A 23,727-nucleotide genomic window follows, 5' to 3' on the forward strand; every position below is an offset into this window, starting at 1 on the left:
GAGTTCTCAAAAAGTAATACTATCGGCTTTCCTAATGAAGTAGCTACTGTAGCAGACGTGTTAAAGCTTGCTTTTGGTTCCAGTTCCTTATTAAAATGACTCCCGGGACACATCGACTTCACCTGAATCAGAGTTTCTATGCTAGTGTGATCATACCAAAAGGCCTTTTTGATGATTTCTAGTAGCAGACTGAAGGATAGGAGCAGTCTTTGCTGATGGAAGGGAAAATGGGAACTTTTTTTTCAAGCACTGTGCCTGAATTTTTTGTTCTCTCTCTGTGCTTTTTTTCTTTATCTTTTAAGGATCAGATTTGCTCTTTCTGTTAATTGAGGCAGGCAGAAGTCTTATTATAGTATTATGTCGCTTTTACCAGTACATGCAAGATAACTAGTTCTCATCAGTGTTTAGTAAGCCACTTGTATATATACAGCACATAGTAAAGTGTTAAGTTTTTTAAAAATATATTTTTGAAAGTCTTTTATGCTCACTAAGACTGTTTATTTGACCAAAAATAGTTATTTTTTTAATCATTTAAAATACTGGCTTACTATATAAATATATTTTAAAATGTAATTTATTCCTGTGATGCAATGCTGAATTTTCATTATCATTACTTTAGTCTTCAGTGTCGCATGATCCTTCAGAAATCATAATAATACTCTGATTTGCTGATTAAGAAACACTTATTATTATTATTATTATTATTATTATCAATGCTGAAAACAGTTGTGAAGCTTTGTCTTTGTGCAAACTGATACATTTTTCAGGATTTGTTGAATATAAAGTTTCTATTGAACATTATGAATGTCTTTACTGCCCCTTTAGACAAATGTATTGCATCCTTGTTGATTTAAAAAACGAAGAAAAAGCAGTTCTCACTGTCCTAAAACCTTAATATGTGAACTTAAACACCCTGTTACTACCATAAAAACATATTTAGCACTACAGGTTTCTTGCAATTTATAAAAGCAATATCTTTTTTAAATATCACTATTTGTTTATTTATTTATTGCATTCCGAGCAGTATTTATTAAAAATGGCTAAATGCAACTAATAAAGATTGGGGGGAAGAATTTGTTTGTACAGACCTCTTGTGAAAATGTCAGAAATGTCAGAAAGGGCTCATCGGATGCAAAATTCACTTTACAATTTTTTTGGTCATAAATGTGTTGGAAGTGTGTGTACACATCTATCCTATAATGATACAAATCCACCCAGTGTTTTTTTCTAAATCCCCTTTCTCAAATCAGGTTGTTCTGAGATTCCTGTCAGAATGACGTAGTTCTGTACAGACCGCTCTCACGATAGTTGATTAACAAGACCGTCTTACCTTAGACCCGCCCTGAGTGAGCTGAGAGTTGTCCGCCATTGTGTCGACTCCGGTGCAGGGGAAGACAAGAATATCTCTGATTGAGCGATTGAGGTGTTCTGTTGTTGGATGTAATAATCAATATAGCAGTTGTCATTTACTCCCGACATCTGAGCCACTGAAGATGCAGAGGATTAACGTTACTTTCACTTTGAAGGGAATGCACCAATCCCCCAAAAAATGACCAAAGTTTTGATAATTTTCCTATTTAAAGATTGACTCTTCTGTAGTTACATTGTGTAATAAGACCGACGGAAAATGAGAAGTTGCGATTTTCTAGGCTGATATGGCTAGGAACTATACTCTCATTCCGGCGTAATAATCAAGGAACTTTGCTGCCGTACCATGGTATATCATAGGCTACTGAGCTGGGGACTACTTTCAGGCGCTGCGTAATATCATTGCGCCTAATCTTTAAATAGGAAAATTATCAAAACTCTTTGGTCATTTTTGAGCGTGATGCTAATGGTCTAATCTGATTCAATGATCTATGCTAAGCTAAGCTAAAAGTGCTACCGCCAGACCCAGAGATCGGCTGAATGGATTCAAAAACGGTAAAACTCAACTGTTTAACTCTTGGGGAGTTGTAAAATGAGCCCGTTTCCAAAAAAGGTGGAGTGTTCCATTAAAGCAACATGGACTAGAATGGCTTGCTGAAGACAGAGCTGATTTTGACAGGGTAAAAAAAAAATGTTTTTTTTACACTACCATTGAGAAATTTTAACCAAAGTATGTTATAGACTTTTCATTAAGACCCTAAATAATCATATCAACTTGGAAAATGGGCATCTGATGAGCCCTTTAAATGTTTTCTTTGCGCACAAAAAAGAGCATTTGTACACACATAGGTGAATGACAAAACAAAATACTAGTGTAAATGGCTAAGCTCTTAGTGACACATTGTCGTTCATTAGGGTAAATGAAATTGCTCAATACTGCATAGCTGTTAATATGTAAATGTTTGACAGTCATATGCTGGTTACTGTCTCTGAATTAGTAATTTTTGCTGCTTATATATTTTCTATATTTCTTGGCTTGGTATATATAGATAGCATCTTTTCCCCTGTGATATAAAAGCCTGTTTTTCACGATTTGGCTCCTTTAACCGTTTCACCAGCAGTGACCTTGCCACCATGCCAGCGCTCCACACATTTGTGTACTTCAGATCCTTGAGATGTCACAGTGTCTCCGGCTTTATCTCAGAAGGTCTTGGAGATCCTCTTCAGTGTGGAGGCCAAGGACATTCTGTTTTACGGTTCTGATATAAAACTCCCTCATTGCATTTTTCCGTGGTTTTATTTTGTTCCTGTAAAAGACAGAGCTGATTTTGATGGCCCTAGCATCCTGTTCCCGTAGCTGTTTCTGCTGAGTCTAGCGATGGCTCCAGCACTTTGGCTTTTGTCTCTCTTATGGAAACCAGACAAATGGGAGACGTTTGGCAAGACTGATGAGTGTGTGTGCGGAAAGCTGCTCTGACTCACTTTGTGTTGCGTGAGGCTGTATTGTTGTGCTTTCATGTGGTGAGTTCGGAGTGATTTTTATTGTGTTTGTATGATCCAATGTGTGTCTGAAAAGGAAAACACTCTTGGTGATGTTCAACTAGTGTAAAAGCATTTGTCTGTCTGAGAAGATCAAATTAAATAATGGAAAAAGAGATATAAAAGTAACTGGAGTTCAAAATTAACAAATGAAGGAATGCATGGATAAGTAAATAAATAAAATGCTACAAAATTCACATTTTAAAATGATTTCTTAAAATGGAGCCAAAGTCAAAAGGACTAGTATGATCTTTACCAAAAAAAAAAGAAGACATGGTAATACTTTTGACATTTACTAAGCTATCACAATGGTATTCTTTGATGTACTATATAAATGCCATGGTATATAAAGTTGTAATTATTAATTTTCAGGGTTATTATTGTTAACTAAAAAAAAACTTATGTATATGTGTGTATGTATATATTTAAGTGTGTGTGTGTATGTGTATATATATATATATATATATATATGCTTACATACAAAATTACAAATATTATTTATGCCAAGGCACAAATGTATGTATATATTTTTTTATTTATCTAATTTTTTTCATTTCAAATTTGCACATATCAGACCTGTACACACATAGTTGTCTATATTATATATTGTATTTTTGCTGTTTTGTACATTGCCTGTTTGGATATTTGTATTATTCTTTATTATCTGTGTCCTGTCCTGTTGCTGTCTCTCTGTTGCACTGTGGAGCTTCTGTCACTACAACAAATTCCTCGTATGTGTAAACACACCTGGCCAATAAAGCTCATTCTGATTCTGATTCTAATAAAGGCAACATTTCTCATTTTACGTTTGAGAATCAGAATCAGAATTTCTGATTTCGTTTACTTCAAGTTAAAGTACTAAAATAAGAAACTAAAACTTAATCTTAATTAAAAAAAGGCTAATGAAAATAATGAAAGCACACAATTTTAAAATGGAAAATGTTAATACAGTCTAATTCAAAATATTAACAAAACCTATGATAGTATCTCGATGCTAAAATAATTTTTAGTGCTGTATAATAATATCATGTATTACAGTGATTTTTCCATGTCTAAATCATTGTGTTTTACATAGGTTTTATAAAGCAGAATGATTCTCTTGTAGATGTATAACTGTATTCTTTGACTTTTTCCCCATCAGCCACTCCTCTATCGGTGCGAAGCAGTAGTGACCCCGCGCTCGCCCCGCCCCTGGATGTCTTTTCAATGGACCCTGAGGACATGATCAGCAGACCCCAGTCCACTGTGAGTGAACACACACCACATACTGATGCTTGATAGGAGTGTCTGGGAAAGTGCCAGCTTTCTTTTTTCAGTTGTTACAGTAAATGAAGTACAAATTTGTATTGTGCCTTTGGAGGAAGCAGTGCTTTTAAGTTCTTGGTCTTTTGATGCATTTAACCTATCCTTGTTTGCAGGATTTGACACTAAACAATCAACTTTCATGGTCATATTGTATTTGTGATTAAGGTTGAGCTTTTAGCTCCGCCATCGTAGTTATCTTACTCTCTTCCATGATTGTTTTCATAAACAAAGCTTTTACTCTCTCTATATATCTTTCTTTCATTCTTTGTGTTTGAGGTCATCTGTGAAACAGCTCTTTTTTGCTCTCACATTTAGACAGACAAACAGCATATTTACTGCTGCTCAAAAGTTTGGGGTCAGGAAGATTTCCGAAGGATCATTCGACACTAAAGACTGTAGTAATGATGCTGAAAATTCAGCTTTGCATCACAGGAATAAATTGCATTTTAAAATATATTCAAATAGAAAATGGTTATTTTAAATTTTAATAATGTTTCTGTTTTTATTGTATTTTTGATTAAATAAATGCAACCTAGGTGAGCATAAGAACCTTTTTCAAAACCATTGAAAAATCTTACAGAGTCTTATTAAACTTTTGAATGGCAGTGTAAGTTTCAAAATGAGTGAACGGTGTTTAGGATTGTACTGTATGTACTCTCAGTGCTTCAGACTCACACAGAAAGCCAACGCAGTATATTTTAATTCTGAGTGTGACATTTCCTAAATTGTACCACTTTCAGGCTCTTGGGAACTGCTGAGTGTATCAGGACTACATACATAAAACTGTCCAATATCTCTAAAATATTAGCATCAAACGGGAAAAGAAAGTGTATGGCAATTGTTAGGAATTTATAGGGTGTCTGCAAAATTACGGCTCACGCACACATCCGTCCCAGATGGCTCTGAGTGACAGTAATCATTGCGGTGCAGTCCTCAATGACAGGGTGAGGGCACGCTAATGCATCAACGACAGCACTTTTGAGACTGTGAGGATTCATAAATATATGCGTATTCTCTCTGCACCCAAATAAATATCTGCTTCTGTCAGTGCCACCGCTGCAGATTCCACTTCCTCCCGCAGGACTTCTTCAGCACTCTTAAGAATCAGGTGACGCTTGTAAAGGATTCTTGGAGACTCTAGTTCCAGATACATTACCAACATGATTTATATAAATAGGACGTGTTCCTGGATCAACATTTCTTTCAATCAGTCAGTGCCTAGTCAGAGGCCAGCTTAACCTTAGATGATAGGAATGCTGTTTTTATCAATTTCATTAATGTTATCATATTTTATGTTATCCTGTATATATGCATGTGTCAGTGTTGTTCAGTTTCATCTTGGAAAATGTACACTATAGGTCACAAGTTTGGGTTGGGGAAGATTTTTTTTTGATGTTTTTGAAAGAAATCTCTCACAAAGGCTGCATTTATTGCAAAAATACAAGAAAGAAAGGAAGAAAGAAGCAACCAACAAAAGAATAATCGAAAAAGGCAAAACAACAAGCAAAGGAAACTAGCAAACTACCGAATCACTCCAAAAATAAACCAAGAATAAACCAACAAACAAATTAATAAAAGAAAGAAAGAAAGGAAACGGGCAAACTACTGAAACAAACAAAAATAAACGAAAAAATTAACCAACTAAGGAATGAAGGAAGAAAGAAAGATAGAAAGAGAGAGAAAGAAAATTAAAGAAAGAGAAAGAAAGAAAGAGAGAATGGTCAAAAAGGCAATATAAACTATCAAAACAAACAAAAAATGATCCACGAATTAGCAACCAATGAATAAATGAACAAACAAACAAATGAAAGTAAATGAGCAGTTTTTCAGTGGCTTGTCTCCAGATCACAGCATTGTATGAAAATCTGTTAAAGGTCCCAGGTGTATATTAGAGCATAATTACACATCTCACGTTCATGTTTATGTGTGCTGGAAGGTCTAGACAACCTCCTCAACACATTTTTATAATCATCTTGTCTTCAGTCTAAAGCGAGCAGAGAATCTCCATCCCTCGCTCACTCATAATTACCGGCTCTCCTGTACGTACAGCTGAGGTGAGAGCAGAGCCCAGAGAAACTCCTCAAATCATTTAACGGTGTGCCGTGCTTCAGTGGAGGTGACCGCTGGCTGTGAGCTTGAGCTCCTGGGACGGATGATAAGAGACTGGGAGAGCTTCAGGGTTCCCCTTCCCTGCCATAACATGAACATGAAGCTCAGAGTTCATTCAGAGAGTTTTCATAATCAGAAAATACACAAGATTTACACAAGTAGGACATTCCGTTCTGATCTGATGGTCCTGGGACAATCTTACTCCTAAAATGATGAAGGTTCATACAAATATAATTCAAGACCCCAAAACGAATGAAACAATCTGATCTGGTCCGGTTATGAAATGTTGTTCCAGGAACATGTTCTGGTTTGATTTCATAACTTGCTCCTGAACCATCAACATTTACTAGAACAACATTGCATTGAACTCAGCAAGACCTTTTTTTTTTTTGTTAGATCAAATCAGAAAAAATACATCGAAAAAGCAACTTGTACATGAAAATTATATTTACTGTAAACACTAACTGATGTCTAAAGTTGTGTTAAAAGCCAAGCATTAAAGGGCTCAAATACCATGGTATATAGTATGGTATACCAAGGTACTTTAAAGAATACCGTGGCATTCCTAAGTTACCATGGTACTTTTTTAAACTATTTGGGTCAGTGTTTTTGTTGGTAAGTCTTATGTTATAAATTGTGCTGAGTTATCATGTACAGTAGATTGATGATCCACCTTTGCTGTTGTAATATCTGTCAGATCTACAGTTAGATGGATGGATATGATGGACTCAAAAGGTCATAGAGAAACACATTTCTGATGCAAATCTCCCTCTACACACACACACACACAGTCTCTTACAAACTCTCTCATTAGGCTTTGACATTTATTCAATTACTGTATTCCCACGAGTTTAGCCAGCGCTCATAAGTCTTATGTAAACAGGCCACGCACCCCGAGAGCCAAGGACACACATATTTAATATAGCCTCCGCTCGCACGGCTGATGCGTCTGACCATGAATGTTTTACTGTGTTTACTTCAAGCATATTTAGGTCGTAAACATATCAACCAAATCCTCACATCATGCCTGAGTCAGTTTTTCCCCCTGTTGTTCCATTAAGTTTCCACCAAAACTGTATTTTCCAGCATATAAGTTGCAATTTTTTTAATCATCTGAGTTTATGAAACAAGTTGGGACTTATATAATGCAATTAACGTCAAGCACACAAGATGTGGAAAGTGACACATTTGTGTTGTTCATTATTTAAGTTTATTTGTTTAGTGCATTTCCAACACGCAACAAATTATATTGTTGGCTTGGCGTTTATAATAAATCTATCATTTATGTTTGTTTTATATTGCTTTTATATATTTTTGCAATTTCCGTTAAATTTTAAGAATTTGTATGTTTTATTTACCAATATTTTACATTTATATTTAATTGTAATAATAAAATGTGACTTATACTACTACTTTTTATTTCAACTCTCAATTTTGACCTAATGCAATGTATTTTATTATATATATACAGCCCCCCCCCCCCTTAAGTATTGGAACAGTAAAGACAAAATTGCTCTGTTGGCTGTGGAGTCAAGACATTTACAAATATTATTTTATTTTTACTAATATTATTAGTTTCATTGTCGTGACTATTATAAAAAAAAAAAAATGTATTTGAAAACTTCTAATGTTTAATATATAAACACACACACACACACACACACATGCACAGTGCGCACACACATACATACATTATTTACATTTTCAGGTTGCATGCACATTGTTTGTATTATTTTGTATCTCCTTTCAACTTTGTTAATATATATATTTTTGGTGTATTATACATTGATTGATTTTAGTTACCAATACCAACAAATTATATATTACAGCTCACTACGGCAGCATTTATTTAGTCAGAAATACAATAAAAACTGTGGAATATTATTACAGTTTACAAGAACTCTTTTGTATTTTAATATATTTTAAAATGTAATATATGCCTGTGATGAAAAGCTTAATTTTCAGCATCATAACTCCATTCTTTAGTGTCACAATCCTTCAGAAATCATTCTAATATGTTAATTTGCTGCTTAAGAAACATTTCTTATTATCATCAATGTTGTGAATTGTTTTATTTATGTTTTGTTTGAATGTGTCTGCTTTCCCTTTTCAAAACTATTATGTTATTCGACCATGTCTCCATTAAAGTCTCTGTATCTGTGGGTTGTCGTCCTCATGTGAACAGTGTGCACTCAGTACAGGAGGGAGATGCACTTTAACAATAGCCCACCGGTTCTGCTGGCCCTGCGGCCCTCAGGAGCATGTGGCCTAGTGGGGGATAATCGCTCTCTACTCAGATTATCTAGGTCACGTTTTGTGTGATTTCTGCGTCCCGTGAGGGGGGGTCCCATGTGTTTGTGTGTGTGTGTGTTTGGGTGGAGAACAGGGTGCATTGTGGACCAGCATTAGCGACGGCTCCACGGTGAGGAAAGTGGACCTTCCCTTTTATGGTGCATCATTTTGTTTTTCTTCATCTTTGTGTTTGTTTTCTTTTCATTTGCCTTTTATCTGTTTTGATCGCTGTTTCCAGATGAGATATTAATCACTTAGAAAGAATTGAAAGGCGGACAGTGAGAGAAAGTCGGCAAGGATGCAGTTGTAGTATTTCAGTGCCGAACTGTGTTCAACACTATCGGCATCCTGCTCAGTAGGTGACACTGAAGCGTGGTGGGGCTGTTTTGGGTCTTCTAGAGTAACTGAAGTCATGGTGAGTGTGTATTTGTGTTGACAGGGTGTAGGTCATGCAACCTCTGTGAAGGGAGGAGCCATGGACAAACCCAAGGTGGACGTCCCAAACTCCAGGACTGCACAAGACGACTTAAGGTGAGGGAGTCTGTGTATGCTTATATATACTGTACGATTGTGTATAAACACTCAAAAGGGGGTATCAAATAATAATAATTGATTATTCATTTCAAGCAGCAATCTGTCCTGAGATGAATTTGGATCTTTGTTTTGTGAAAGGTTCTTTGTTGTCAGATTAAGGTTATTTGTGTGTGTGTGTGTGTGTGTGTGTGGACATGGTTTTTCTATACTGTTGGCACATTTTATATTTACTTCTTTATATATATTTATTTATATTTTGTATATAAATACACAAACACGCGCGCGCGCGCACACACACACACACACACATTGACATTTTATCAATTTCTTTTATACATTTATTTATACATATTTATATTTATATTATACAAATAAATATTTACATTTATTTTACATAGTTCAAATGTTGATTTATTTATTCAAATTTAATTATTTAAGTTTCATTAATTGTATTTATGTATTCCTTTTTATATATATATATATATATATATATATATATATATATATATATACACACAAATTGGATATATAGATATATTTATTTAAATATTATTTTATACATTTTATTTTAAATATTTTATGCATTTTTATTTTAAAAACAAGTAGGTTCATAATTTTTTTTGATGTATTGTTTTATGTATTATACATTTTATTTTTAAATATTTGTTTATTTACATTACATTTACATTTAGTCATTCAGCAGAAATATTATTTAAATGCATAAACACACATTCATTTCTTTATTTTTAACATGATATTAAATATATTTGTTTCTTGTTGTATTTAGCTGTGCATTATGACATTTGAGGCTGATATGCTAGCAATATCTGTATCAATATTTTAGCTCCGTATTAGACAGATAATGTTTTTTGATATCAATATTTACTAATATTTTAACAGTGGCAAATGTGACACCCAGTATTTATGCTGTGGCACTTTTACAATGTAATTTTATCAAACAGTGTATTTGGGTATCTGTAAAAAAACATTTATTTTTAAAAGAGCCTCGTTTAACAAGGGTTTAAGGATTGTAAAGCACTTTTTTAAGCATTGAACTGTATACTATTTCAACAGTTCATTCATGTTTAAAAGTCAGGCTTAATGTCACGTGCTTAAACAAGCTTTTTAATGCTTATCTAGAAGCAGCTTTTCCTATTGAAATTCTTATCAAGCTGAAATAATGGAAATGGCAGAACTGATCTTAGCCTGGAAGGTTCGGCTCTTCTAAGCATTGTGATTTCAGTAGATGATTTCACGTTGAGACGTACGAGAGCAGCACAAGAGCTTATGTGTGTATATCGACGTTCCCGGTCTTAATATGTACACTTGTTGCCATAGTCACGGGACGGGAATGTACATGCATCACGTTTTATCCATTCGTGCCTCTTATCGCAGGTCATGTGACCTCATCTCTTCTCCCTGAGAGAGGGATGAAGTTTATCTCTCGCCTCTCTTCACTGCTTCTGTCAATCAGCATTACTGATGCACACGCGCACACACACACACTTTTACAGCTCATTAAACATTGAAGTGGTCTACAGTACTGCATCACCTCAGCTGAAGCCCCTGAGGTCCATCTGGGATTCAATCAAGTTTTAATAAGAGTGCTTATGTAAGTTCCCTGTATTCTCTGAGATAAAATCACTTCCCATTCCTACTATATAGTTATTATTAAACCTTTTACGTCTAGTCTTCATATTAATGTATTTTCTTCAGCTGGACAAGTTGGGTAGATGCTGTGGGTGAAGTCAGATAAGATGCTATTTAATTTGACACATATAAAAATGAAGCTTTGAAGAAGTAGTAGAGCATTCAAGATGATGGTTCAGCCAACAAATAGTGAAATATGTTTTTTCACACATTTCCAGTGGACTTGTGTCCTAGTCACAGATTAAATAAGTGTTTTATTATGAGTTACACATGATATTACCAAAGAAAAGACATAAATAATAGTGACAGAAACTTCTTGTCTCTGGCTATAGTTCGGATGCCTCATTCAGTGTAAATTTATAGGATTTTTTTTTTTTTTTTTCATTTTTATCATCCATCAGGCAAATGTTGTGTATTAAGTATGTAATATGAGTTTGTTCAAATGTAAAATTTTTTTTTATAGCAGACAACTTGGAAGACACCACTAACTAAATAAATACAATAAATACAATACAATAAACAACAGTAAAATAGTGACAGTAAATAATAAAATACGAAAAAAAAAAAAAAAAAAAAAAAAAAAAAAAAATATATATATATATATATATATATATATATATATATATATATATATATATATATATATATATATATATATATATATATATATATATATATATATATATATATAAACCAAACAATAAATAAATATAAAATAAATGGTTAATAAAATAAAATGTTCCAAAATATATTTTTTGGCTCTTTTATCATCAGCCAGACAAATACTGTAAATCTGTATTATTAGTTTGTTTACATTTAAGCAAGAGTAATAGCAGAGCCATTAGAAAACACCACAAAAATACAAAATAAAACAAACTAAAATAAAGTAAAAAGTAAATGCAAATATTAAACATATTTATAAAAATATATTAAATATAAACTGAATAGATTAATATAATAAAAATTGCATTTTTTTTTTATTCTGTTTTATCATCAGCCAGACAAATACTGTAAATCTGTAATACAAGTTTGTTCAAATTTAATCGAGAATAATAACAAACACCTTATAAATCACATAAAGAAAAGAAAAGTAAATATAAAAAAAGAAAAGAAAATCTAAAATCTAAAATGAAATAAAATAACAAAATAAAATAAAATAATAAAATAAAATGAAAAATGCATATGATAAAAAACAAAACATGAGTATGAAATAGCAAGAAATTAGTGGCATAGACAACTAGTTTAGGTTCAGCCAGTTTCTGAGGGTGTATGATTCATGTGAAATTTCTTTCATTTCTTTTTCAAATAATTTGTGGAATTGTGGTATGAGACTAGAAAGTATTTCATGAAGTATTTTTTTCTTTTATCTTGAAATTGATCACAGGAACAGAGAAAGTGTTTTTCTCAGCGCACACAAACACTCTCTCTGTGTGTCGTGCTGTTGTGGTGTGTGAGCAGTAATAAGCTCTGTATCTGTCTGATGAGCTGCTGCCAGTCTCAGTTTTTATTCATGTAAATTCATGGACGCTCCGCGCCACACTGGGCACATGCAAATTGGCAGAGGGGTTTTTTATTTTTGGAGAAATGCAAATGTAGGAGAGGTTTTATTTTTGCGGTGATGCACTCTGCAGATCAAGCCGTGCGGAAGAATATTGCCTGATCTCACTAGTTGATTGACTTTGTGTGTGTTGGTCATTATCATTTACCAGATGTGGCAGCGCTTCATAATGCACATTGACAATAATCTGTAATTAGACCTGCAGAAAGTCACATGGAAGTTTATTTTTGCGCCCAATTACAGGAATGGTCTGTCTGACAGGTATTGACAAATCTTTTTATTTTTATTTTTATTTATTTTTAGGGTTAGTATTTATATAATATAGAATTTATAACAGTAAAAGTATAATATTTAAAATAGTAAATAAATAAATGAATCTGTCTGTCTGTCATGATTAAATAAAATGAGTAAAAACAATCAAATAAAGTTTCAGTAAGTAAATGTGATTTGTCTAGCTTGTTTGAATCATCCAGAAAAGCTTCTTTTTTTCTGGCAAAGATTGAAGAGCTCGCATCTCCCCCTCTCTCTCTCTCATCTCCGCCTCTCCTCCGTTCTGTCTTTATTGTGATGAGAGATGCAGGTAGGCACCTTTGCCTTCGGCTCTCATCTCAGACACACTGAATGGCAGTGACTCCGCTGGCTTTCGGCTCATTTGTTTGGTCATTAATGTCGTCCCGCAGGACATAAACAGCAAATGGATTTTCAGTGTGTGTTGACAAGAGTACAAAGTAGCTGGTGAATACTTTAGCTTTTGTGTGTGGGTTTGTGATTTAAATGCACTGACTGCTGTAGGCCAGAAACATCTACGCAAGGATGCGGATGCTGGTTCAATGCATTGCAAACGTGTGTTTCATATACATGCATTGTTGCGTTACTGTGGCAGCTAAATTTTCTCTTTCCTCCAAAAACACCTTAGCATTACCCTAGTAACCACCCACAACACCCTTGCAACCACATAGCAAACACTTAAAACGTCATAACATTGTTTTAGCGGGATTTGCATGGGCAAATAGCACTCAAATTTACTTTAGTAAATATACAACCCTATGTGTATTTGTTTGTGTTTCAATGTAAGCGTAAGGTCAGAGGAGTGTGATTGAACACTATAACATTACACACACACTTCGAGAGCTCTAGACCTGAGGAAATGATGCAGGTGACAGGAGGAGCACTCCATTGATATCCAAGACAGTTCCCACCGTAATGGTTTCTTGGCTTGTCATTTTGACGTGTGACTTTTGTTCTGCTAATGTAATTGCGTTCCGCTGAAAGTTTCCACTTCCAAAATATATTTTTCAGTTTGTGGCAGTCATTTTCCTTTTTTTCTGCCAAGAAAAATGCAACTAACCACCGTGACTGGTGTGTTTTTCTTACTGCAGCAGCCTCACGCGGATGGTGGAGATTTCTGGAGACCTCGGGCCTCTGGGCATCAAAGTCATATCATACTGTTCCTCACTGAGTGGAAGGTAAACACACACACACACACACACACACACACACACACACACACTGACTGACTGACAGATTCATGGCATCTTTACACTCTTACATGATAATGGACCATGAGATGCACTGTTGTACAAATTCTGCTGTTGGGTTCTTGAGTACTGACTTTTTTAGTTTGTAGACTTTGGTGTTTAGAAAAGGCTTTTATATGACTGACAGTCCAGCAGCGTGAGTTTAAAGGGAGTTTAAAGGGAGGATTCAGTGTATCCTCCCCCTGAATACATAGGGAATTCAGTGAGCATTTTATGCCGGCATCAGCCATTAGGATATGTGACCAGTTGATCTGTGTGTGTGTGTGTGTGTGCATATATATATATTTCACTTTCATAATATCAGTTATAAGTCAACAGTGTCCCATTCATGTTCATCCATAAACACATACTCACACACTTGCAGGAAGTAACTAGGAGAATGGCTCTTTCAGGCTGCATGAACAGGTCAAAAGTTAAGTGCTCAGGGCAAGGACACACACGTGCTCCATGACAGGAAGTCCTGCCTGGGTGGACGCTGACATGCTTCCTGTTGTTGGGGCCTGTGCGCCCTGTTGAGGTCCGGATGGAAATAGACCCTCTCTCTGTAGGTGGGCAAACCTGTGTGGTGGCCTGGTGAACTACTCGTTAGGGTGTGTAAGTCTCAAAGGAAACCCTAAAGTCTTAAAGGAAGTAACAGCAAATGAAATCCTGTATTTGGTTCATTTTCCCAGTAATCACAAAATTGATTATCGAAAGGGATGTCTGGAAAGATCTGTTCTCAAAAAAGAAATAGGCTAATTTCTCCAATATTGAGAGACAGTTCAGAAAAAAGTTTCTAAATTATGCCTGATATTTTCATTAAAATTATTATAAAAAATATTAAAACTGCTTGTTTTTTTTTATATACTTCATAGCGTTTATCATACAACTTTTTCTATTTTCCTCCCTTTATTTTATTTTATTTTTTACTACTAATAATAAATTCTGGACATACTGTATCTCCATGCATATCTCCACTTTTAAATCCTCCAGTATTTTTTTTCCCCAATGTTTTTCCCCTACACCTTGCTTATTTAATCATCCAAGCTTTTATTTTATTTTATTTTATTTTATTTTATTTTATTTTATTTTATTTTATTTTTTATTTTATTTTATTTTATTTTATTTTATTTTATTTTATTTTATTTTATTTTATTTTATTTTATTTTTTATTTTATTTTATTTTATTTTTTGACATTTGACATTTGCTTATGTTTTAGGATTTTTATATTATTTGAGATCATTTACATAACCTCCCACTGCATCTGGCGAACAAGCAAACCACTAGGCCACAGTTCCACCACCATTTTATTTTGTGTACTACCAAAACTACAGACATTTTATACAAGTCATTTTCAGTTGAAATTCAGCTACTTATGTGCAATTATCTTCAGTTATTTTCTGAATGCCCTTCCCTGCCTGAAAGCTGTTTGTTGCCTGTGTCATCAGGGCTCTGGGTCTAAATATCCGATCCATCGAGAAGAACAGCCGCTCTGAACGAGAGGGGATCTTTGAAGAGGACGAGTGCATCGTGCAGATCAATGACACCGAGTTAATAGACAAGTCCTTCGCTCAGTGAGTGTCTGACTCTTTCATCTGTCACACTTTTGATTGTTGTCATGTGGATTACTAATCGTCCGCCAGCTCTCTTTCTCTCCACTTCATTCTCTTCTTTCATTATCTGTCTTTTGTGTTGTTTCATGCGACTGTTCTCTGTCCTAGTCGCTCGTAGCGTGCAAACACAATCGTCCCGAACCTTTTGTCCTCCTTGTTATCTATCACTCTATCCATCCTCTCTCATTTTCTCACCTTCTTGCAGAGTTTCAGCGCTATATCTTTAACACAACAAAAGAGAATGGTTTTCTCTTGCCACGAGTGTGGAATTGCCCTATTAAGTGGCATCTGCGGTATCGGGCCGCCTTCAAAAGAGCGTCAGATTAAACGAAGTGGCACTATTAGTGGAAGAGTTAGAGAAATGGCTATGAGAGTTAAAGGTTTTGAAGTAGAAAAGAAAAAAGACTTCAAGTCAATTTTACATCTCCTGCAGCGTCCTGAATCGAACTCCGAAAAGTTAATTGCCTGTGTGTTTTCGAAGTTTTTATACTTATACTTTTTGATAACCATTTGAAAATGTTATGAAATGAATGTTTCAGAATCTAAATTTGATTAGATTAGTCATGTTTTAAGTCAACATTTCATTGTTTTCATGTTTAGAAATTTAATTTGGCATCCTTCCTGACTAAAGTCTATTTAGTTTTTAATATTAAAGATTTTTTTTCCAAACTAAAGCATCAGTTTTTCACTTCTATAACTGTAATATGATAGTTCCAGTTCCAGTTTTACACCATTAGGAACAAGACACTCAACTGTGGTAAAATTAGTTTGACACATTTAACACAGCTTGAATTGTGTCAAATGACTGTTAGTAATGCTATCCATTTGATAGGTTTTTATAAAATAAAAAGTCTGATTGGATTAGCCACCTGAAGTCATTGTAAATTATGATTTATGTAAATGTGGCTGCATATCAATTGAATGTCATTAGTGTAGTGCCATATTTAATTGTATGCAAATGAAAATTGGACCGTGAGGGGCAACTAATCAGAAATTTTCAATTGTGTTGTTTGAAATTTGGCATCTGTTCTTACTCCAAATTAAAATGACAGTATTTTGCATATATAACAATCTTAACGCCATATAGAAAAAATTTTTTTTTACTAAATTTGTCATTTCTATCATCAGCATTAAAAGCGACAAAAAAGTGGGCCTGGTTTGTAAAATACAAGCTGAGCAAATTTGTTTGTAGACTTTTTGTAAAACTTTGACTAAAGTGATTTTGCAAACGTCTTATAAAATATAGAGATTCCATTCCAGCCTATTCAATTTCCATTTATTTTCCATCTATTTTCTAAATGCATCTTAATGATCTTATTGTGAACTGTAAAATCTGTAATGCACAAGCTTTCTTGGCTTATTATTTTAACACAGTCACCCTAGTCTGGTAAATTCCAGGCTGATCTTATGATTCCCAATGGAAGACCTTGAGGGTATAGCCTCTTGAATGGTGCTAATGAAGGAGGCTGCCGAGTCTTTAAAGCACTGAATGCCTTTGTATTCATGTTATCTACAAATATGCAATACGGAAGTGTAAGACATTGTTTCGCTTTTGATGTTTCAGGTCTCAAGAAGTGTTTCGCCAAGCCATGTCCTCGCCCACCATACATTTGGAGGTGCTTCCTGTCGCCAACAGGCTCCTCTACGAAAAGAGCCTCATCGGGCAGCTTTTCAACAACACCGAACCAAACCCTGTGGTCCCTAAAGTCATGAGTCCTTTCTTGGTTCATAAGCTCACTCCGAGCAATACATCGACGCCGTTTCCAGAGCCTCCTGCATCACAAACCCCGCCCGCATCACAGACCCCACCCCAAAAAGAGGAGGAGCTTCAGCCTTCAAGACACACCCCCGTCCTAACGGATCATCACAGAGCCACGCCTTCTCCTCCAGTCAGCGTGTCACCCACCCTGAAAAATGGTAGTGAGAGCCCCGTCCCCAAAAAGACCCCGGCCCTCGTCGCGCCGGTTAATGTGATCATCAAAAAGTCTTGGAAGAAAATGAAGATCGATTTGAAGAAAGGTAAGCTGGATGTGGAATCAGATCATTATCCATTCAATTAAAAAAGTTTTTTGCTCAAAAATATATCACAGTATGCACATAAAATGGGTTGCAAATATCATTTCATGTTGATTTAAAGGTTGAATGTTAGAAACTCTGTCCAATTGACCAGAAGGTGCCGTCATGAGCCTTGCGATTTAACCCATTTCAAATCTGCTGCATAGCAACCTCTGTACTTGTTCTTTCTTCTCCCTTTTTTCCTCACCTCTCTGTCTTTATCGTTCCTCTAAGCTGAGTGACAGCTGCTATTGTTTAAAACTTTAATGTCAGGTGCTCTTCTGGGACTCGAGATTTCATCATTTGCCATCTTTAGTATGCTGGATAGGCTGCTATTCTCTATGACATCTCTCCCTCAAGTGTGTGTGAGAGAGAGAGAGACAGAGCAATTCTCGGCTTCAGTAATCACACGTGTCCCTGCGGACGAGAGACTTGAGGGAATCGCTTTCTTAGCATGATTCTTTAAGCCTCTTTTTTTATTTCTTCTCTTATTGTGTTCCTGGGTGAATCTTATGAAGCATGTCAATAACATGTCCAGGTCATGTATCAGCCCAAAATCAAAGTAAAGTAAAAAAAAAAAAAAAAAAGCACACACACACACAGTTTTCTCATGCGAGTGTCATCCTTTCATTGTGACATTTCATGACAAATAAGTATATTTTCCCCAAATATTCATTAATGTAAGAAAATATAATATGCTTTACCTCCCAATACTGTCCAATACCAGTATCAGTACAATAAAATAATATATATTATTGTGTTAAAGATGCATATTTATATACACTATATTGCCAAAAGTATTGGGTCACCCCCTTCTAATGAGCATGTTTGACTACTTTAGTAATTTCTATGAGTATGTTTTAATGTTAAAGCATATAATGATATTCTAGGGAATTGTGTGCTTCTAATTTGGACAGAACCCTTTTCTATTCTAACATGACAGTGTCTCTGTGTATAAGGCACGGTTAAAAAAAAAGACACGATTGATTGAGTCAGTGTGGAAGAACTTGACTGGTCTGCAGAAAGTCCTGATCCCAGCTGAACTCCTCTGGTGTGACTTTATATGCAAAAACACCAAACACCAATGACTTGTATTGACACTATAAGGACAAAAGTGTTGGGACACCCCCTTCTTTAGAACAGAAAAGACACTAGCAAATCTGTGGCAACAAAGATGGAAACATAATTCATGTATTTAAAAATTGTATTTCCATCTCTGTTGCTACAGTTTTGGATGTGTCTAAAACAACAGCACCCTTATGTACAAGTAATTGGTGTTTGGTGATGAGTTTTTGGCTCAAGATCTGCATATAAAGTCACACCAGAGGAGTTCAGCTGGGATCAGGACTTGGCTTTCTGCAGACCAGTCAAGTTCTTCCACACTGACTCAATCAATCATGTCTGTTTGAACCATGCCTTATACACAGAGGCACTGTCATGTTAGAATAGAAAAGGGTCCTGTCCAAACTGTTGCTATACAATTAGAAGCACACAATTCCCCAGAATATCATTATATGCTTAAACATTAAGATTTGTACTCATAGAAATTACTAAAGTAGTCAAACATGTTCATTAGAAGGGGGTGACCCAATACTTTTGGCAACATAGTGTATCTGTTAGGTAGTGAATTGCCTTTAATTTATGCTAATTTTACAAAAAATAAATAATAAATAAATACAAATAAATTATTGTAATACCATGATTTTACTATTTTTTTTTTAATGGTAAAAGGATCTAAAGTCTAAATATTATAATTTGAATATTTACACACACACACACACACACACACAGATACTAAATTCTAAAAATAAATATTAATTTGAATAATATAAAAATTGATTAATGTAGTAAATGTAAAAATAGGAATATTTATCCAATGAATATTAAAATAAATATACATATCTATGCAATAAATATACAAATAAATGTAAAATATATGTAATAAATATAAACTAAATATGAATGTTTCTGCATTACAAAAATTAAGAATATATACATTTTTTTCCTCCTAGTGATTTTTGGTTGAAATGTGACGCTGACATATTTCTGTGATATTCACTCTTCCATCTCTTTTCAGCTTCCCTTCACTTTTTTTCAGACCACACCCTTTGTCATTGTTTCTATTGCTCGTCTTTCACACATCTCTCTCTCTCTCTCTCTCTCCTCATCCTGTATCCTGCTCTCTGCATCTCTAGTCTCCTGTAGATGTGTTCACGTGTGAAATTAAAGTGCAGAGCTGTCTAATCCCAGTAAGGAAACATTTATCAGCGTGCAGGGGTGGAGACGGAGGTGTTCAAACCTCTGCAGAGAAACAGACACCTTAAACACAGGTTATCAGTCCAGAGTGCTTGAACGCTATCATCAGCGTACCGTTGACCTTTTGACCTGATCTTGGATCAGATGAGCTTGGTACAGTCTGCAAACATCTGTGAGGGTCATAACAGGGAACTGCTCCTTGTATGCTATCATTAAATTTAGTATATGTCTTCGTGACATCATTTTCACCATCTTACTCTCTAGACATCAGTATACTCTTTTGGAAAAAAAAATATTCATAGTAATTTCTAAACCAGATTTCAGTCATAATAGTGACACTCTAGTGACATTGGCTTTTATGAAATTTACTAGTAAAAGATATAGAAAACAATGATATTGGAAAAAGAAGTGCACTGAGGTTTCTTTCGTGTCAGTTACAATTTAGAGAACAAAGCCTCAAAAATTCAAATTTTCAAAGTTGGTGTCAAATTTTCAATGTCTAATTGTTGAACGCAAAATTGAATTGAAATGTTTGAATTTTGATTCTGAGAAGCCTTTTAAATTGAATTTTCAATGGCAGTTTTCTTTGACAAGAAACTTAACATTTTAAACTTTAAAACAAAAATAAAAAACTTCCAATGCAACAAACCTTGTATGAAATCTGTGAATTATTCATTGCTATGTAAGTTTGTTTAATGTGACAGGCTTTTACAATAGACTTTTATTTGATGTTTTTATATTTTGTTTTTGATTGCCTTTAGATTGAAAATGTACAATGTTATTTTTTCTTTGCTAGTCTAACAAACAAACAAACAAACCCCCAACACGATATGAGCTTTTAAATTATGTTTCAATTTCAATGGGAATTCCAGATTCAACTTCATATCCGTTGATGTTTACACCTTTATTGGTGAAATTTTCTCATTGCATGGCGAAACTGATCAATTCACATGGTACAGTATGACTAACATCGAGGTGAAGATCTAGGGCAATATTCCTTAACTAGATCCTTAAGATGTTAGCAAGTCTTCAGGACATTGTGGAGTGGATTTTAGTGGAACAATTATGTACTTTTTCAACATGTCATTTTATTTGACATCACAGTGAGTGTAACTGGGTGTAAATGCAAATATGCTTTTTTGGTGACTGAAACCTTAGAAGAATGTTATTTTACATCATGCAGCAGGGTAAAATATGTTCAGAAGTTAGTGTAGCTTTTGATTTCTACACTGCTGAGTATACAGCACATTGGTGAAAACGGCAAGAAGACCATTTGTCTGGTTTTCTGGTTCACTGGGTCATTAAATACATGCTTAATGTTTCTGGCCTTCCTCTGTCTGCAGGTACGGAGGGCCTCGGATTCACCGTGGTAACCAGAGACTCATCCCTTCATGGTCCAGGACCCATTATGGTCAAGAGCATCCTGGCTCGCGGAGCTGCTGTTAAAGACGGACGGCTCAAGTCCGGAGACCGTATCCTGGAGGTATTTCATGCATCCTGCGTCAATGTAGTCACGAGAGCGCAACCTGGAAAATGCAAAATCACAGCTTATTTATAGGACATTAAATTATGCTATTCCTCTCCTGCCAGTTATGCAATTAAAAGGTATTGTTTTAAATGCAATTTAAAGATATTGTTTCAGAATGCTTAATGCATCCTTGACGCAATTAGGATAATTGTCTGTCTTGTATTGCACCTGGCCGTCAGATGGAATTAACACTGACATGTTTTCCATCTCGGCACAGTGTAAATGGAAATTTTGCTCTCCGTTTTGACGGTTACAGGAAATCGCTTTCTCTCTTTCTCTAGGTAAATGGAGTGGACATCACAGGACGCACACAAGAGGAGCTGGTGGCTATGCTCCGAAGCACCAAACTGGGAGAAACCGTGTCTCTGGTAGTCGGAAGACAAGAGGAGTTTTTGCCCAGAGAACTGGTAAGACTATTGGCAAACTTCATTGTTGTAACAGAAATGAACAGTACCTTAAATTTTATTTATACACACTAGGGATGTGCATCTCATGACTCGATACGATATGCATCTCGATGCATAGCCTATGTTACATTAAAGATACATATGAAGCAGCTACTGATGCAATGCGATACGATACGATTCACCCCTATTATGATGCAGTGCGATCCAGTTTCGGTCCAATGCAATGCATCGAGGCCTGTTTCATTAAACAAGTTAACCAAATAAGCTAGGCTTATTTCAGTTAGTCTGACTCATTGTCAAATGATTTGGTTCTATAAAGCAATTTTAACATAGGCCTAGATCAAGCTTAGTCACTGTGGCAATTTATGCTGGGAAACTAATCTGGTCTAAAGCAGGTTAACTGTCAGGCTAAGCTCCTCTAACACTGACCAAAAGGAACACGATGATATTACCACTGACTCTCTCACATTCTATTTGACTTTTTTTTTTTTTTACAGTTTCTAGCCACGCAGTCCTTCTCTCTGGTTTTATGACAGCTGTAGCTTTTATAGTTTGCAGAGCAGATAGCAGAACATTAGAACATTACAATTTAAAATTGCGCTTGAAAGCATTAAAATAACTAAATTAAAAGTTAAAATCACTGAATTAGAAATGAAAATAAATAATAAAGAAAATGACTAGATTTTAACTACTATAAGAAACACATGCCAACGCACCCTTTTTAAACTAATGCATCGCATCGTTAACTTTTTATGCCGATGCAACGAGCGAATCGGGGAATCTTCCCATCCCTAATACACACACACACACACACACACACACACACACACACTAATAATAATAATAATAATAATAATAATAATAATAATTATTATTATTATTTTTTTTTTTTTTTAAGAGACCATGTACAATTTTAACATAAATGTTTCCATTTCATGCATTGTACCGAATTTAGCCAATGGCTAGTTTTCATCCACGGTCCCTTGGCAGGTAATCATAATCACAATTAAACATAAAAACAAAACAACAAAAACATACCGTATAAAACATATAATAATAATAATAATAATAATAATTCATAAATTGATACCTGAATGCAAAATAAAATTAGATTGTTTTTAGAATTCTGACTAAATATATATATATACGTATAAAATATGTATGCATATTCATATATATATAAATCTAAATCTTTTAATAGTTTTAAAAATATTTGGAAAAATATATACACATACACACACACACACACACACAAAATAAATATATATTGTGTGTATATATGTATGTATGTATATGTATATATATATATATATATATATATATATATATATATATATATATATATATATATATATATATATATATATATATATATATATATATAATATATATAATTTTTTTTTTTTTTTTTTCACAATAAAATAAAATATCAAGTATTATTCATGTAAATATTATTTATTTATTTATAAATATTTGTAACTTGTCATATACTATTTGTGTTTTTTTTTTTAAAAGTAATAGTTCCTCATATTACTCCTTTTCCAGTCATTTAGACTCTTTATTTAAACTAACGGATAATAAAATGGGCCAAAAATTCTCATAGACATACATTCTAGCACTTTTATGGCTATATTATTCAGACAACTTTACAAAACCCCAGCAGTGCCCTCCTTTACATTGGAAGTGTCGAATCAGCTTGTGACAGGAAGTTGTGCACACGACACAGCAGTTTAGCAGGAAGCCTCAGGCCAACGCTGGTCCATCTCCTCTCCCAGATGTTACACACGATGAGTGTTGATCGCTGACCCCTTTCAAAGCATCTCTATTTTTCTTCTAAACATCAGACCCCCGTTAGAAACCAAACAATGAGTAAAACCACGATTGTGGCGCCCCTGGATCTCTCATCACAGGAGGAAAGATCACATCCCTTCATTGTGTCTCTGTCTATCCTCAGTTCATTTGCACTGTAGTGTCTGCTCATCAAAGGCTTTGGGT

General features: G+C 34.7%; 1 protein-coding gene across 1 annotated transcript in view; it reads left to right on the plus strand.

The window, feature by feature from the left end:
- Nucleotides 1-23,727, plus strand: part of pard3ba (par-3 family cell polarity regulator beta a) — a 149,043-nt gene that overhangs the window by 38,551 nt on the left and 86,765 nt on the right. The window contains exons 4-10 of the mRNA XM_079420912.1: nucleotides 4,049-4,152; nucleotides 9,053-9,144; nucleotides 13,735-13,821; nucleotides 15,322-15,447; nucleotides 17,051-17,505; nucleotides 21,141-21,280; nucleotides 21,607-21,732. Of these exons, the coding sequence (XP_079277038.1) occupies nucleotides 4,049-4,152; nucleotides 9,053-9,144; nucleotides 13,735-13,821; nucleotides 15,322-15,447; nucleotides 17,051-17,505; nucleotides 21,141-21,280; nucleotides 21,607-21,732 (1,130 nt within the window). The remainder of the gene's footprint in view (nucleotides 1-4,048; nucleotides 4,153-9,052; nucleotides 9,145-13,734; nucleotides 13,822-15,321; nucleotides 15,448-17,050; nucleotides 17,506-21,140; nucleotides 21,281-21,606; nucleotides 21,733-23,727) is intronic.

This window comes from Barbus barbus (genome assembly GCF_936440315.1).
Source record: "Barbus barbus genome assembly, chromosome: 7".
Lineage (NCBI taxonomy): Eukaryota > Metazoa > Chordata > Actinopteri > Cypriniformes > Cyprinidae > Barbus > Barbus barbus.